This window comes from Diabrotica undecimpunctata, chromosome 10 (assembly GCF_040954645.1).
Source record: "Diabrotica undecimpunctata isolate CICGRU chromosome 10, icDiaUnde3, whole genome shotgun sequence".
Taxonomy (NCBI): domain Eukaryota; kingdom Metazoa; phylum Arthropoda; class Insecta; order Coleoptera; family Chrysomelidae; genus Diabrotica; species Diabrotica undecimpunctata.
The window spans coordinates 28,260,091-28,277,591 of NC_092812.1; the positions used below are offsets into that span (position 1 = coordinate 28,260,091).

The 17,501-nt window shown below is 34.3% G+C and overlaps 1 protein-coding gene across 2 annotated transcripts in view; it reads left to right on the top strand.

Annotated features, from left to right (window-relative positions):
- mtg (mind the gap) overlaps positions 1 to 17,501 on the top strand; it is a 130,012-nt gene that overhangs the window by 19,198 nt on the left and 93,313 nt on the right. Inside the window, exon 2 of one of the 2 annotated variants that reach the window (XM_072545977.1) lies at positions 9,819 to 9,953. The exons of the other annotated variant lie outside the window; for it this stretch is intronic. Coding sequence (XP_072402078.1) covers positions 9,819 to 9,953 — 135 coding nt within the window. The remainder of the gene's footprint in view (positions 1 to 9,818; positions 9,954 to 17,501) is intronic. 2 annotated transcript variants of the gene reach the window in all.

Consider the following 17,501-nt stretch of genomic DNA (forward strand, 5'->3'; position numbering starts at 1 on the left):
GTATCATTGAACATGTTGGCTACTTCACAATAAGATCTTTTTTTAGGTGTACCTTTATAGGTGTACCTCGAATTTTGTAAAATTATGACTAAGCAATTTACGAGATAATTGGTCGTTTCCAGACTTTTGGGCCACTTTGTATACTGCTGTATGAGAAAACACTAGTCTAAAGAGCATATTTGCAGTTTCTGAATTTTTTACAATGTTTTCTTGCATTCTACTTGCTTTTCCCATTTTATCCCATATGTGCTCTATCAGTTGCCTCATGGCCAAAAGATAGGCACATTTAGAAGAAGAACAATTTTGACACTATAGTATAGAAAGATTTTGAGGAAGGATAATCCCCCTAGTACCGCCAGCTACGCCTATGCTTTCAAAGTCATATTAATTATGCCATTTTTCGACGAAATTTCGATATTAACAAATAGGTAACTGTCAAATTAAAACAGCTATTTATTATAAAAATTATTTCCTTAATTGCTCTATTTGGTATAAATTCATTAAAATTCTTGTACAATGTCATTTTCAGATTGTAAATCCAAGTTTCACCATCACTGTTTATTTACTTAAGTTTGGCCTTAATAAGATTAATGTGTAAATAAAATTTACCAAACCTAATTTGTTCTAATGGCTAATAATATAAATACTGTTAGAGTTTGCACATCACCTAATTTAAATAAAGGTCATAGAATATTTCTCTAGTGTTTTAGATTTGTTAAATTTTCTAAGAGTATTACCATCGGAGAGAGTTTTTTTTCTACCAGTTGTTTATGGTGGAGTTATTGATCAATTCTTATGAGTGTTATTTGTTTCTTTCCTATGTGTTTTCCTTTTTATTATTTCCGTTGTGATTTTTTGAAGAAAGTATTCATTGCAAATTGTTAATTTCTCGCCAGGAAGTAGTGCATTAACATTTCTCCTCTGTTGTTTTTATACTCTATTAAAAAGTTTACTCCAATGTTTTGCCCTTTTTTCTATCCAATTATTAATCCTTGTTGACATTTTACTTCATTAGTCGCTTTGATTAACTGGTCATAGAGAAGTTCAAAGTACTTTCAAGCATAGAAGACTAGTTGGTTCTAATCCTTAAATACCAAAATCTACGAGATACACATTATTTTTTATAAAAGTAACTTAATTGGCCAAAAAACGATTAAAAATAAAATACATATTAATAAATGTTTAAAATCTTTCATGCATTCGAAACCTTTCGTTTAACCAATATGGGATATGGCCATAATAATGAGGCGTTCTATTCTGCTGAAAATTTAAAAATTCCTCCTGTAAGACTTACTTGCCTTCTGCATCAATTTGAGTTTCTATTTCGTCAGTTATAAGAGGATCAATAGTCTTTTCAAGCAAGTAAGATACATATCATCTGTCAAGTATTCTTCAATAAACGATCGTATTTTCAAGAATATCACTCATATAATTCACTTTTTGAAGACTGTATCTATGCTCTGTCAAAAAATATGCAGGTTTTAGTCACTCCAATAGCAAAAATTTACATTGCCTTTTACAGAACTTCAGAACAGACCATAGAACAATTCTAAACGTCGGCTCGGAAACTCTCCCTAAAATAACTTCTTCGGTAATTAGATATTTCCTGTCTAATTTCCGAACACAATCAGAAAACAACTATAGAACACGATGAAGGAAATCGGAATAACTCAGAGGTTAATAGAAGCCGTAAAAAACCTTTACAACAACAACAAGGTAAGAGTTAAAACCGGCAATAAATACTCCAACGAATTTAAGACCACAAGGCTTATTGCAGGGATGCTCTACATCTCCGACACTGTTCAAGATATTCCTCGAACAAATATTAAAACCATGGAAAAGGAAATGTGAAGGGATGGGAATACCAATCCGGGACAACTTCTTGTACACATTAAGCTTTGCAGATGACTAAGTTGTAACGGCTCAAGATGAAGAAGATCTGTGCTATATGCTCCGAAAATTAGAAAAGGAATACACAAAAAATGGACTGGAAATAAATCTAGAAAAGACCGAATATTTAACAACAGAGCACGAACCAGTGAGAAACTTGGAAATGGACGATAATAGGGAAACTAACGGCACTGACAAATTCAAATATTTAGGATTCATACTCTCAAAAAATGGAACCACCGAGCAAGAGATAACCAGCAGATTAGCAAAAACAAGAACACGTATTAAATAAATGAACAGGGTACTGTGGGATAGACAGATTACCAGAAATACAAAGAAGAGAATTTATAACACCTTGGTACGCAGTATAATGACCTATGGAGCGGAGAATTGGGTAATAAATAAACGAAACAGGTCCAAAATCACAGCAACTAAAATGGAGTTCATGAGAAGAAGCTACAGAGTGACAAAAATGGATCGCATCAGAAATGAGGAGATAAAGCGAAGAATGGTAGTAGCATAAGACATACTCAGCTACATCGAAGAAAAACGTTTAATTTGGTATGGACATGTGAGAAGAACAGATCATACAAGGTGAATAGCAAAGATTTCGGATTGGAGCCCAATAGGAAGGAGGAAAAGAGGTAGACCCCGAAGATCATGGAGGGATGACGGGAGAATGGCATAATAGAAAGGACTGGAAACGTTGGCTAAAAGAAGGAAGGCGGCGACAGCTGTAAAAATCCTTATATAGATAGATAGGAAATTAGACATGCCTCACAGCAAATGAAAAATAAAAAAGCTCCTGGTAAGGATCTTATAACGTCTGAAATGTTAAAAACCCCGTCGGGAACATCGTTGTAAAGGTTATGGAATTTTTTTTGAATAAGTGTCTAACAGAAAAAAGAATAGCCAGTCTGTGGGAAAACGCCGAAATAATACTTTTACACAAGAAAAAAGACACTACTTATATTGAAAACTACAGACCTATAAGTTTGTTGTCACACTTATACAAATTGCTAACAAGAATAAGAACCAACCGCATAACAAAAAAACTTGATTTATATCAATCGGTTGAACAGGCGGGATTTAGAAAAGGATTTGGTACTAACGATCACCCTCAAACCATTAGAACACTAGTAGAAAAAAAACACAGAATATAATGTACCTCTACATATGGCATTTATTGACTTTCACAAGGCTTTCGATAGTATGGAAACTTGGTACTTTTTGTCAACCCTGAGGGATGCTAGAATAGACTCATGGTACACTACACTTATTAAAAACATTTATAAACAGGCCACATTCCACATCAAAATCAATGAAGACAAAAAAACTGAAAAAATGCGTCTTGGTAAAGGTATTAGACAAGGTGGTACTATTTCACCAAAGCTTTTTACCTTAGCCTTGGAAAATGTATTCAAACAGCTCGACTGGGAGCAAAAAGGTCTAAACATTGATGGTGTACGTCGAGTCATTTGAGGTTTGCGGACGACATAGTATTATTTAGTACATATATCAAGGAAGTGGAGCAAATAAAATAGGTCTTAAAATGAACCTTCAGAAAACAAAAATAATGAGTAATTTACAAATTTACAAACTAATATTGTTATTGACAACGTCAGTCTTGAAAATGTGGACCACTATATACATCTTGGACATATCATTAAAATCGGCAAAGAAAACCAAATAGCCGAATTAAAAAGACGCATACAATTGTCTTGGGTAGCTTTCGGCAAGTTAAGCTTTATCTTGAAGAATAAAGATATACCAATGTGTCTAAAACGTGAGTTTATGATAAGTGTATCTTGCCTGTAACTACATATGGATTGGAGACCATGGCCTTTACAAAGAAAACCTTAGAGCAGCTCAGTACAACACAAAGAGCGATGGAGAGGGCGATTCGTGAAAGAACAAAGATTACTGATGTCGCAGAACGTATAGCAAGGCTCAAGTGGCAATGGGTCGGACATGTTGCCCGAGATAATCCCAAAAAATGGTCACAGAGATTAACAAACTGGAGACCAAAAGAGAACAGGCGAGGAGTAGGCAGACCACAGAAGAGGTGGGCAGATGATATCAAACAAGTCGCGGACAAGCAGTGGATGAGAATTGCCAAGAGTAGAAACCAATGGAAGCAAATGGAAGAGGCCTATGTCCAGCAATGGATGAATACAGGTTAAAGAAGAAGAAGATATTGGCTTTTAAAAAACTGAACAGTCATAGGTTAAACAAATATTTATCAAAATATTAGGGATGTTTTTTCCACCAAAATCAAACAAATTTTGGGGGGGTAAAACAATTTTTTACAGCCTCCAGTGACAATCCTGTTTTTTCATATGGAGCTGGTGGGTTCTACAACAAAAGTTCCCAGAATCTTAATTAAAGCTTCCTTATGTAGTACTTGCCGTTTATTTATCCTTTTATTTACCCCGAATTTCTATCGGAGTTCTTTGCGAACAAAAATCCGACATGGATGATCATTTTTATGTCTTTTGGTATGCAGATGATACAATAGTGTTTTCCAATACCATATAAGGACTGCCAAACTTAATGAACAAAATATCGGAAACAAGTAGAGCATATGGACTGGATATAAACACCGGCAAAACCAAGCTAATGATCATCAGCAAGGAAAACGTAACTGGAGCAAATCTGTTTGTTAACCAAATGAGAATTCGACGTGTCTCACAGTACAACTACTTGGGAACTATAATCAATGAGTCGTGGGATAATACCTAAGAGATTAAATGTCGCATCGGAAAGGCAAAAAGTGAATTCTTGACTATGAGCTCTGTGTTCAAGAGCCATGACCTCAGCCTAGAAACAAAAATAAGGCTCTTTAAATGTTACGTGTACTCAGTGCTTCTGTACGGAGTAAAACGTGGACATTGAAGGCGGAAACTCTATCAAAACTTCAGGCTTTTGAGCTATGGTTATACAAAAGGATTCTAAAGATACCATGGACAGACAAAGTCACTAATGAAGAAGTACTACGGAGGATGATCACAACCGCGGATTTGGCCAACATCGTGAAGGGGCGTAAGCTGCAGTACTCGAGACATATAATGAGAAATCAAGGCAGATATGAGCTACTTCAATGCATTTTGCAAGGTAAAATTGAAGGAAAAAGGGCCCCAGGACGAAGAAGAATATCCTGGCTTGCTAACCGGAGAACATGGTATAGAAATACATCAACACAGCTATTCCGTATAGCAACCAACAAAATCATCATAGCCAGAATGATCGCCAACGTTCGAAATGGACAGGCACCTTAAGAAGAAGATATCTCAAATGTTTGTCTATTATTTTTTGTGAGATTATTTTTTTTTGAAAATTGAATCTGCCCGGTGCCTTTTTTGTTGCAGCGATAAGCAAAGATGTTTTATTTGCATATTGGTAAAAATGTACCATTAACTTTGATAATATCCTACAAATGAGTAAAAAATACTGTTCTGTTTCCTAAAAATAGTATTACAAAACTCACATAAGGAGCATATCTAGTATTGTGTTATTTAACAATGTTTTTTATATTTTTTGTTGCAATTTATAATATTATTCAGAGAGAAACTGCTGCTACAATAATTTAACAGTTTGTGTATTCATCGAAATAACTCAAATAACCTCATTCTTTAAGAATAAGTAGTTGTAGTTTTTTTTTACTATGTAGAATATATTTAAATACATTTCTTGACTTGACAGTTGTAAAGAAATTTCTTTAGTTATTTTTAATTAATACTCTACTACAAAAAGTTTAAATACAACCTTTTTGAATGTCGTTGCCTGTGTAAAATATCTCTACTATATATATATATATATATATATATATATATATATATATATATATATATATATATATATATATATATATATATATTAAACTTAGAGCTAACAGAAATGGAATGTTCAGAAATTCTATTTTGGATTCTACAATTTGTTTGGCCTATATAGGATCGGAGGCAGTCTGCACAAGGAATTTCATAGTGTTATTCATTTTGAATGTTGTCTTTGATTGATCAGACAAATATGAAAGTTTTTGTTGGGGGATAAATATTGTCTTTATTCCTCTTGATTTAAGAATTTTGTCGATTTTGTCAGTGACGCCATTGATGTAAGGAAGAAAAGCTTTCGTATGATGAGGGTCTGAGTCTTTGGGTTGAGATTGAGTGGGAGATTGATATCTGTGGATGTTTCTATTTATGTAATTTTCACGGTAACCGTTTTGGATGAGGGCTTGTTATAAACTAGAGAGTTAAGCAAAGGCGTATTGATCTGGAGACGAAGGTATTAATGACTGAATTAATTTGTGGAAGTGGATAATGAGAGTTGGCATGCAGGTAACGATTGGTATGGGTGGGTTTTCGATAAAAAGAGTGATGAAAACCTTGGGATTGGTTTTTCTTTATGATGACACCGAGAAACGGCAGGGATGAATCAGTTTCCACCTCCATCGTGAACTAGATCCTAGGGTGTAGACCATTCAGATGGGTTTGAAAAGATACCAAAGCATCTCTGCCATGGGGCCAAATGACGAATTTATCGTCAACATATCGTAGCCAACATGTGGCTTTGATCATTGATGTGGATAGTGCTTGGATCTCGAAGTCTTCCATAAAGATATTGGCAATTACTGGAGATAGTGTGGAGCCCATTGGAGTACCATTTATTTATCTGTAGAATTGATTTTGGAAGATAAAATAAGTGTTGGACATACAATGTTTAATGAGAGATAAGTGGTCTTGCTGGATATTGTATTTAGTTTTCAGAATGTTTAAACGATACGATATGAGTGAAACGATATTAACACTTACTAGAATGTCTGACCCTGAGATAGGGTATTGTTTAAGAAGTTCGATAAAATGAAAAGAATTTTTGACGAAGGATGTAAAATTTTCGGAGAGAAGTTGTAGAGTTTTGGCTAAGTACATGGCCAATGGTTGTGTAGGGCAGTTAGTTGTGTTTACTGACAATGGGACGTAGAGGAATATCGGTTTTGTGAATTTTTAGGTAGACCATATATTGGAGGTGTTCCGGAAGACTTCACGAGGAATTAGAGATTGTTTTATAGCAACAGGACGAAGAGGTTTTACAGTACCAAGCCAGACCACTTATCCCTAATTAAATATTGTATGCCCAATACTTATTTCATTGGCAACGAGGGAATAGGCAACAGCAACTCTGATAAAATTATCTTGTTCACCGAGTGTTCAGAATACAATTTAGTAACTACCAACGCTCTTTTCCGACAGAAAAACAAATTCAAAATATCCTGGCAACATATTAGATCTAGACACTGGTACTGATTGATTACATAACTGTTCGTACTAAAGATTAGTACGAATTAGTAGTTGGATCACTCCTCCAACTCTTCTACGTTATTTGATCGACTTTAATACACTTTTCGTTTCAAATATTTTCATAAAAAAGTCTAATAAAGTCAAATCTGAAGATCTTGGTGGTAATTCGATAGATCCCCTTCTTTCTATCCGCCTACCTGAGACTATGTTAAGTAATTTCGTACCTCAACGCCATAGTGTGGGGGAGCTCCATTTTGTTGAAACCACAAATCATTTCTTATTGGAAATATCTGATTTAGCTGTGGCATCAGATAATCCTGAAGAAATTCCAGATAACGAGGACCATTTAAGTTTTCCTGAAAAAAATATGGCAGTATAATTTGATTGTTTATAATGCCTGGTCAAACATTCATCTTCACAGTGTATTGTGTACTATATTCTTTCATCCAATGTGGATTTTTACTTGCTCAATATCGATATATCTGGTGATTTACATGATCGTTGAACTTAAAAGCCGCTTCATCTGAAAAAAGTACGTTTTCTATGAAGCTCTGATCATTCCATAATGTTAAACTGTTTGTTCGGGATGTTAGGCCGTTGTCTTCTGAGATTAGTTTTCGACGTTTCGCCAACACTAGGGGTTGGCATCTTCTGGAGATGTTCCTGCTTTGCTTGTACATTGAAACTTGTACGGTCAGTTTTACGGTCACTTGTACGGTCAGCGCCGTAAATAATTTTTATAAAATAATTAATTTGTAGCATTGGTATCAATCAATGTAAAGGGTGATTCATTTAGAGGTACTTTTTTTAACAAGAAAAAACAATGAAAAATTAAATTTTATTTGAAAATATTTATTATCATACAAAGAACCATTCTTTACAATTACTTCTTAAAGACAATTTCTTTTAAATGTTGGCCATGAACACGATTAAGTTGGTTCATTCTGAAGTTCGAATTCTCAATGACTCGTTCCAGCATTTCTGTTGGTATTTCACCAATGACTCGAGTAATATTGGCCTCCAATGCCTCAATCGTATCTGGTTTATTCATGTTTATTCATGTTAAATTTTAAGTAGCCCCAAAAGAAGAGTCTAGAGGTGAGATGTCACAGGATCTAGGCGGCCAATTCACTGGTCCAAACCGTGAAAAAATTTGTTCACCAAATAGTTCTCGCAGTAAAGCCATGCTTTTGCGGGCTGTATGGCAAGTGGCTCCATCCTGTTGGAACCAAATGTCACCGAGACCACAAGCTTCAATTTCAGGTGCCAAATAGTTCGTTATCATTATGTAAAATACGCCAAGTTGTTGCATATGACAAGCCAAGCTGTTGAGAACGGCGACGAATCGATTCTTCATTATTTTCAAGTACACTATCCGTTACCGCCGCTATATTTTCTTTAGTACGTGCTAAATGTAGTAGCGTGTTATCTAATAATGAAAACTGGGTTTCAAACTTACTAATCGTAAAACGAATTGTACGTTCGGTAGGTCGATTATGTGGACCATAAATTGCTCTAAGCGCACGAAACACATTCCTCACAGAACTCAATGTCAAACAATACTGAACAAAAGCGAAATGTCAGTTTGACAGTATTCATGCACGATCTTCAATCAAATCCCCACCAAAAAAAGGACCTCCAATTGAATCACCCTTTATTTCTTTTCTTGGAAACAAAAAAAAAACCAGAAAAAATACAACTTTGGTTTATTCGCAGTGGCGGTTCTTAGTGTAATTTAGTTCAGGGAATGAGTAATTATTGTAATTCAATTTTACTTAACTTAGTAGGTACATCATTTTGGTTAATCCTGTAGAAATAAATATTAGAATGATCCATCTTTGTCTGAGAGAAATAATCTGTACTTATCTGTCTATACTTTTTTAAGGAATATATTATAACCTTTCGAGACTGGCTGAATGACGAAAGTCAATGCCACAAAAAAAAAAAAAAAAAAAAATGATCCATCGTTACATAGACGATTAGGAGACATTTGAAATGAGATGTCCTGTGACCTCGGTTTGTATAATGTAATGTCCAACACATATATAGCAATTTATGGCCATTCAAAAATTCAAATTGACGTGTCTTGATTTTTTTTAAGTCGTCTGTTTTTAAAATAATAAATTTTTTCAATAGATTTGCATCATACTGTATATTACGATTAATATTTTACCTTTCGTCTTGACGAGCAACACTGGAATAATTTTCTTATTTTAAGCAATTATAATACGAAAATATCCAATTGCTTACGATATCCAATAGGCGATTGGTCTATCGCAGTCTTTTCTTTGTGGCTTGAGTAAACACTGGCATTTTGGAAGCTCTTTGCTTTGAAAACTCCCTATAATTTATTCGCCAAAGAGTCGCCATTGATGTTCACTCCAGGATCTGTGTTTGCCAAGTCAATATAATTTTTGGTTAACTTTTTGGTGTACTTTCTAGTTGTATTTTAATTAATTCCATGGAAATTCCTTTTTCGACAAATCCAGAACATATAGAAAAGAAAACGTAGTAAAAATAATGTAGATTTAAAATAGCTGCTCATATAACAGTAATGTAGTGTTGAGCTGCACGAAATCGTATCAATTAATAGCATGGTAACTCTTAGTAAAAGCTTCCTTTTCCTTACAGGCGGGACTTGGCAGATAGGTCGACCGACCTGTGTTTTGGAATCAGATTTTGGATTTACCCTCAACTGTGGTTTTAAGAAATCTGGGCTGTTTCGAGTTAGAAATCTTGGTGGCGTGAAAGCTCACATAGGCCTGGGTAAATTCTATCTTCCTTTTCTCTATTACACTTCTTCGAAATCCTATGTACAAAAAAGCTTAATTTTTCCTTAAATTTTTGTTTCAAATAGCTTTTATCTACGTAGCATTTCGAAGAAATATATTCTTTTTCTTTGTAGTGTATATAGTTATTAGTTTTTGCTAACATTTTTAAAGCTTTACCAAACAAACCTTTTTAAATTTAGCTTTTTCGATTTATGTATATTATTTTTACACCTTAAATATATGTATTTTTATAAGATAATTTATTTAAAACAAGGTATACTTCTTTTAAATTGAATCGGTTATTTCGAAAAGGCCACATCTCCATTAATTTCACAAAATGAGTTTACTTCGCCATTTTGTTCAGAATATACTTTAAGCTTTATTACACGTGAAAATGCCACATCTCCGCTGTTCGTTACTATTAATCTTGACAGGCGTATTTCTGTTTATTTCGAAAAGGCCACTTCTCCGGAGATGTGGCGTTTTCGAAACAAATTGCGCGCGCTGGACATGTGATTTAGTTGTTACGGTCGCGGACCTTCCTAGTTTCCTAGACCAGTTTACGATTATCTTTAGTACGATTAGGTTCCGTTGTGTATTGTTTGTACAAAAATTAGTAGCTCTGATAGTGAAACCAGTGTCATTATTGAAAATAAACAAAGTTAAAGAAATAAAGGTATTATTAATCGGGCCCCGTATAAAAGTGAAGTTATTAAGAAGGCTAAAGTTAAGCGCCAAGCCCATATTAATCACGTGGGAAAACAAGTTATGGCGCGAAAAACTGGAATCGATTGTACTTGTCGCAAGAAGTGTTGTGAACATTTTTTGGAAATGGACAAGAATGCGTTGTTTACGTCGTTACATGACTTTGATGACAAAAACTCACAAGACTCATACTTACAAAATATGATCGAAGTAACTCCCATTAAGGGAATAAGAAAATCTCAAGAGACCCAATCATTTTTTGTTTCATGTTTTTTTTTTAAAAGGAGTACGTAAGCAAGTATGTAAGAAAGCTTTCTTAAGTTTATATGGTGTTGGCGAAAAGCATGTCAGAAGAGAATGCCACCTACTAGTGACTGGATCCACTCCAAGTAGAGGTAAATCTGTTAAATATAGGCATAATTTAATACCAGATGAATTGTGCTTTCAAATAAGTGAGCACATACAATCGTTTGATGGAAAGAAAGTCCATTATGCTAATATATTAAAAAAGTATTTACCTGCTACTTTGGGTGTCAAACAAATGCATAAAATGTTTATCGAAAAATTTCCGGAATCTACAGTGAAATACAGTTTTTATTTGAAGTATTTTCATGAAAATTTTACTCTTTTGGTCGTCCTCAAGTTGATGTATGTCCTGCTTGTGAAGAACTTGGCCAGAAAGTTAAAAGTACCACTCTCAACGACATTGCAAAACGAGTTGCTGTTGCAGAACTATTAATTCACAAAAATAGGGCTAAGAAATTTTATAAAAATCTAGAACACTTTCTTCAGAGACGGACGAGATACTAGGAATCTCCATGGATTATATGCAAAATTTGCCGATACCTGACATACCTGTACAGGAAATTTTTTATTATCGGCAGTTATCGGTTTTTGAATTCAGTATACACAACTTAAAAACAGGAGAAGCTAATTTTTTTTCCTATCACGAGGACGAGGTACACAAAGGACCCAATAAAGTGTGCACCTTCCTGAAAAATTATTTTGAAAATGAGGTTTCTGAAAATGTAAAAGAGGTCCATATATTTTCAGATGGTTGTGCAGGCCAAAATAAGAACCACACGGAAATAAGATTCCTTCTAGCTCTTGCTTCGTCAGGAAAATTCAATCACATTTTTCATTATTTTCCAATCAGAGGCCACTCATTCCCCCCGTGCGACAGAGACTTCGGAGTAGCAAAAAGACCCATTCGCAAGCAGGACCGAATTTTTCTTCCTGAAGAATATTACAAATTGATAAAAAAATCGTCAAGAAAATCTCTTTTTTCTATAGAACTGGTAAAAAATGAAACAATTTTGGAATTCAAAAAATGGTGGCCCATTCATTATAAGAAAACCATACTCTCCATTGACTTCTATGGGAAAAAAACCAAACATGAGAAAACAACTTTTTAAATTTCTCAATAAAATGAGTTCGAATATGACAACAAAAAACCGGGAATTGTTAAAGTACGTCCATTTATCGATGGGCTTATGTTTCATGAATTTTCCTTGAGAAAACCAGCTGGAGTTTGTCCTAGTTTGCCAACAGAGTCTGCTTACATAGAAAAAATCCCTATTAATTCAAAAAAATAATGGACAACATCAAGAAACTTGTACAATATGTACCAGAAGACAAAATGTTTTTTTATAATGAGCTGATTTTGTGGCCTACCACTAATAGTGATGAACCACCAGAGGAAGATTACTAAAAGACTATTTCTTAACCTTCAACATGTTTTTTGCCACCTAATAAATTTTTTCCTTAATAATATTGGAGTTTTCTATTATTAATCACAAAATCATCAGTGTTTGTTTGGAAAAGGCCACAACTCCAAAAACTAAATTATTTTTTACAGTGTACCTATGTCTTTTTTTGTTGGATTTGTTAATGAAACTTCGTCATGCATCACATTTTGGGACTTTACTCCGAAAAGAAAAAGATATCTTCATTAATACCAAAATGAAACGTTTTTCTCGTTTCCTGTAAAATTAACATTTGAGTCCGCTAGATGCAAAACTTTGTATTTACTGTATAAGTCAAACTGAGTTATTTGCAAAAAACTGATAAATTTTGCAAAAAACCTTAGACATAATAAATGACACTTTTTTGTGATAGATAAATGCTTTATTAGGTAAAATATAATGATTTTTTTCTTAGAAAAGTTATTGGGTTTGCTAGAAAAGGAAGAAAAATTTGAAAATACCGAGTTTTGCAAGTGAACTATGTAAATACAGATTTATGCAACTAACATTTGCAAATACATGATAATAGTCAACCATTAACGATATTAGTGGTTGTTATATTAGTCTGTTTTCTAAAACTAGTGTGTTAGGAATAAGGAAGAAAGCATGAGGAAGTAAACTTTTAGTGAAGTTTATTTTTATCCAAAGTACAAAAGGTATTACAAATTATAATATGTATATATTTATATTAATTCCTAAACTCTAAGTTCCTCTGGGTCCTCATCATCAATATGATCATTTTCTGCAGCACTCTCGTTATTATTTGCTTGTACGCCAGTATCTATAATTTTATAAAATTTGAGATCCGGCTGGTCTCTCCAATTTTCACCAAAATGGTTTCTAAGGAGAGTGCCTATGGACGATTTATCTCCTTTCAATGAACATCCAATCTGTTGTAACTTTGGTTTCAATAAAGAAATCTTTTTCCCTTTTCGTATTATAGACTTGCTGAACCCTATGTCAGAACGATAAAATATTTCCCCCCTTACCGTAACCATATAATCTTTGTCCTTCGAAAATATAAATCGTTTCGTTGCATTACATTTAAAATGCCACTGGGAAGGTTTTTTAACAACAACGTCACTCGTCTTTCTCCAGTCTGATATCTGCCAGTCTTTACCAAGTCTCAGCACCTTTGAGTGTTTTCCAATTATGTCTTCATATTCTTTTCTGTTTATTACAACGTTCTTCTTTTTTATCTCCCTTTCTATCATACCGAAAATCCTATCTGGTGGCAAAAAGGAATGACCAACAACAGGAAACGTAAACTCCACTTCCTTGATGTGACCAGGTGCTTCATAAACCAACCAGTAGATTATCATAGACATCATCGTGCTATTTTTGTTCTGTCCACCACATCCATCTGCAAATAGGTGAACTTTTTCGATTTGATTTTTAAAGTTGAATTTTATGAGAGTATCATGTACAGCAGAGGCAACAGCATTTGAATCTTTTGGATGTTCAAACTCCAGCCACACATATGACGTCACATTTGCAGAAGAAAGATGGGATTTCGAATTTCCAGCCACGATGGTGAAATTATAAAAATTTATTTGCTGTGAGAAATAAGCCGCCTGGTCGGGAAGCTTTGGCAAAGAAAGATTTTTTTGACAATCAAAAGAAAATATTTGTATGTTATGATTTGATTCATTTTTTAACAAAGAATAAAAGGCTTTAGCTCTTAACGTATGAACTCTCTGCTCTGTTATAACCTTTAACTTTTCTTCTTCTGAATTTTCTTTTCTCAAAATTTCCTTCGCTCTGATACACGCAGAACAAGCATCTACTAAGGGAGTGCCGAATGATATGTTGTAGTGTTCATTAACGTATGTTCGGAAATATGATAACTTTACGGAATGATGTGGATGACGTTGACAATACATTCTGTAAAGCTTTGTAAAATTCAGATCACATGGTAAATACAATCGTCATCTATCATAATGACTCTCTGCACCGTTCAAACGCCCCATAAATGTTTGGATAGATAATTTTATTGGATCAAATCTACCTTTGTTGTATCTCCCCCTCTTCTCTCTTTTGGTATTTCACCCCGGATAACAAACGTTCTTACAACACGCTCTATTCTTTCAGAACTTAAATGAGTTATTCCAAGAAATGCTGCCTTGCATACTCTTAAAAGTATACCCTCTACTTTAGGAACAAAATATTTAATTGAAATTCCATGTAGGTTTGTACCTGATCTCTTGGGCTTTTGACCTTCACAAAATTTCAGCAAAAAAATATGTTGTTTTATTTTGTCAGTTGTTGAATACAGATTATTATGGAAACGCTGAATGTTTCGCATCTTTAAATCTATACAACAATACCAACAACACCCAATGTATGGTTACAGGTGGGAAAACCGGGTAAATCCTTAGGTTTATGCCTAAAAATATTGACAATAAGTCCCAAACCTATCTACCTAATTGTAGACACCTCTTACCTCTTAAGTTTCATTACATTTCGTTTCCATTTTTCTGTTTGTACAACTCGTTTTCTCCCTTTTCCTTTTTCACAAGGTCTAATATGCACATGAAGATCCATAATGTTAATTATTTGCAATACACTTGTTGTTTTTAGTACTCAAATAACAAACAGTGAAACCGGTAATGGCGAATGATGGAATAATTGACATGTGCACATGAGACGTGTCATGTGACTTAAACAATGTAAGCGATTGGCCAATTGCAATTACACAGTTATGCAACTGGCATAGGCTGACAAATACAGAGTTTTGCGTCTGATTCAAGATTTCTAATGCCTTTTTCTTAGTAAATATCTTACTTTGCTGCTGAATTTCTACATCAGCAGATAGCTATAACATGTGACAAATAACTGTCAGCTAAAACTCAATTTTTACAATTTTTGCAAATACAGAGTTTTGCATCTAGCGGACTCATTTCTGGAGTTGTGGCTTTTTCGAAATAACCGATTCAATTGTATAATGGAATCGCAGACAAAGTATATTATACGATCGACACAGATGGAGAAAGAATAGGCAAATAAGAATGAATATAGTATTTGTAGATACCTTATAATATAAGGTATGTTCTCGATAGTTTCATGTTAAAAGCTTTTGGAGATTCATACAGCTTTTGTTTATATTATGAATATTGTAGTCTATATAATTTTGAAAATCGGCCTTCATTTTACTTGTCTTCTATACGTAGAAGCCACAGTTAGAATGCAGTGTTGGTCTTATGTCGCGTAGCGATGCCGCTCATGTCGGCACAGTGGTAGGTGTGTGGTAGTTTGGCGATAGACTGAGAAATCAGGACCGTACGCGCTTCGTTTAAAAAATCTTTACTCAATAATTTAACTGAGTTAACTCAGTTAACAATTATTAAACAAAAAAAAAAACAAATTATTTCTATAAAAAATATCTAGTACGTCGTAAATACTTATATACACATATACAAATAAATGCAAGTAGTTTACCATATAATACGACGAAAAATATATTTACATGAAATACATAAGAATATCATAACTGAAGTGTACTGTACGTACGGTACTAAAAAAACAAATGAGCACTAAATCTGTGATAATTCGTCCGCATCCTCTGAATCATCTCCTATATTAATTATCACGGGTTTAATATGTTCCCTGCAAATAGTCCACCACAAACATTTTTTCTTCTAGTTTCTTGACGTGGTTTACATAATTATACCACTGCTCTTTAGATACGCGTTGGTAAGCTTCTGTTATCAACCGTTCTACCGTTTTTTTTAAATCGACATTGTTTGAAGCCACATACCTTTTCACTTGACTCCACACCATCTCGATCGAATTCAGCTCGCAATGGTAAGGCGGCAGTCTCAAAATCATAGTGCCATATTTTTCCGCAATTGTTTCAATTTTGTTCTTGTCGTACTCGTCTCTAAATGCGGTGGCAGTATCCAGTAATTTACTTTTTAGGTAATCTTTCTCCAACAGAATATTCTTTTTGCTTAGCCAATACTTGATTTGCCTTTTGTTCCACAATTTTTTGAAATCAAATTTGCGGGAGTGGTATGGTAAGTTTGGAATTAACGTCTTCTCAAACCATTCTTTATCTAGATCGCCGTCTATTTCGTCATGGTAATCAGCGGTTCCCTTCTTGGCCAAGAATGTTAATTCGGCTCATGTCACAAAACCAGTTTCGCTTCCAGCATGAAGAAAAACAAACCGAGGACCTCTTTGGGTTGGAGCTTTCTATTCTTAATCGTTGTGTCCCTCCATTCCTTTTTAACTGAAGCATCGACGTTAGTCCAAGACTCATCGGTATAAACAAGGTTTACATTATCCTTCATGTCATTTAGTAGCCTACGAAATGTGGTCCCCATCATACTTCACTCTGTTCATTATGCTGTTGACGGTTGGTGGTATGTTTTAAAAAAAAAAAAACATGGACAATTTTTCTTATTCGAGATTTCACTCCCTAATCGTAAGTATTCTCACGTGAATTGGACTGGAATCTGTTTTTCTTCCTTTTTGGTACCGGTTTCAGTTCGCCTTGCTGGGCCTTTTCGCGGATGTCATAAATTTTACTCTCACCGCACATTTTCGAAACTTTTTCCGCAGTAAAAGTAAAGCTGTCACCATTTTTTAAGTTCAGATGATAGTTCAATATATTTAACACCACACGTTTTACTTACACACTAAGAGTCAAACCCTGTTTGAAATTCACGACAGATACTGGCAACGGCTCCATAAGGTGGGTACCTTCATCCGCTTGCGAAAATGAAATAGAACTGAGATTTCATAGTTTTTGCCAACATTTTTGGTCTAATGGCCAGTACCCAAATCGACAAAGAGACATGTTTGCTTTGCATGGACAATGGGGATTAAAACTGATTCGCTTCTCGTAATGACTTTATAATGATATTTATTTCCCAAAGAATGTGTTTACAATGGAAGCTACTGAAAATTGATAAATATAGATAAGCTATCGATAATGAGTTTTTGATATATTTTACTTTTTTTATAGTATTTTCCTTCATGTTATTGTTTAGTTCGACAATGTAACTCTGTTATTTATACATCGATGATTGACTCATGCTTTAGTTGAAACAATAATGATAGTCTTTTATACAACCATAGACAATTGTTGT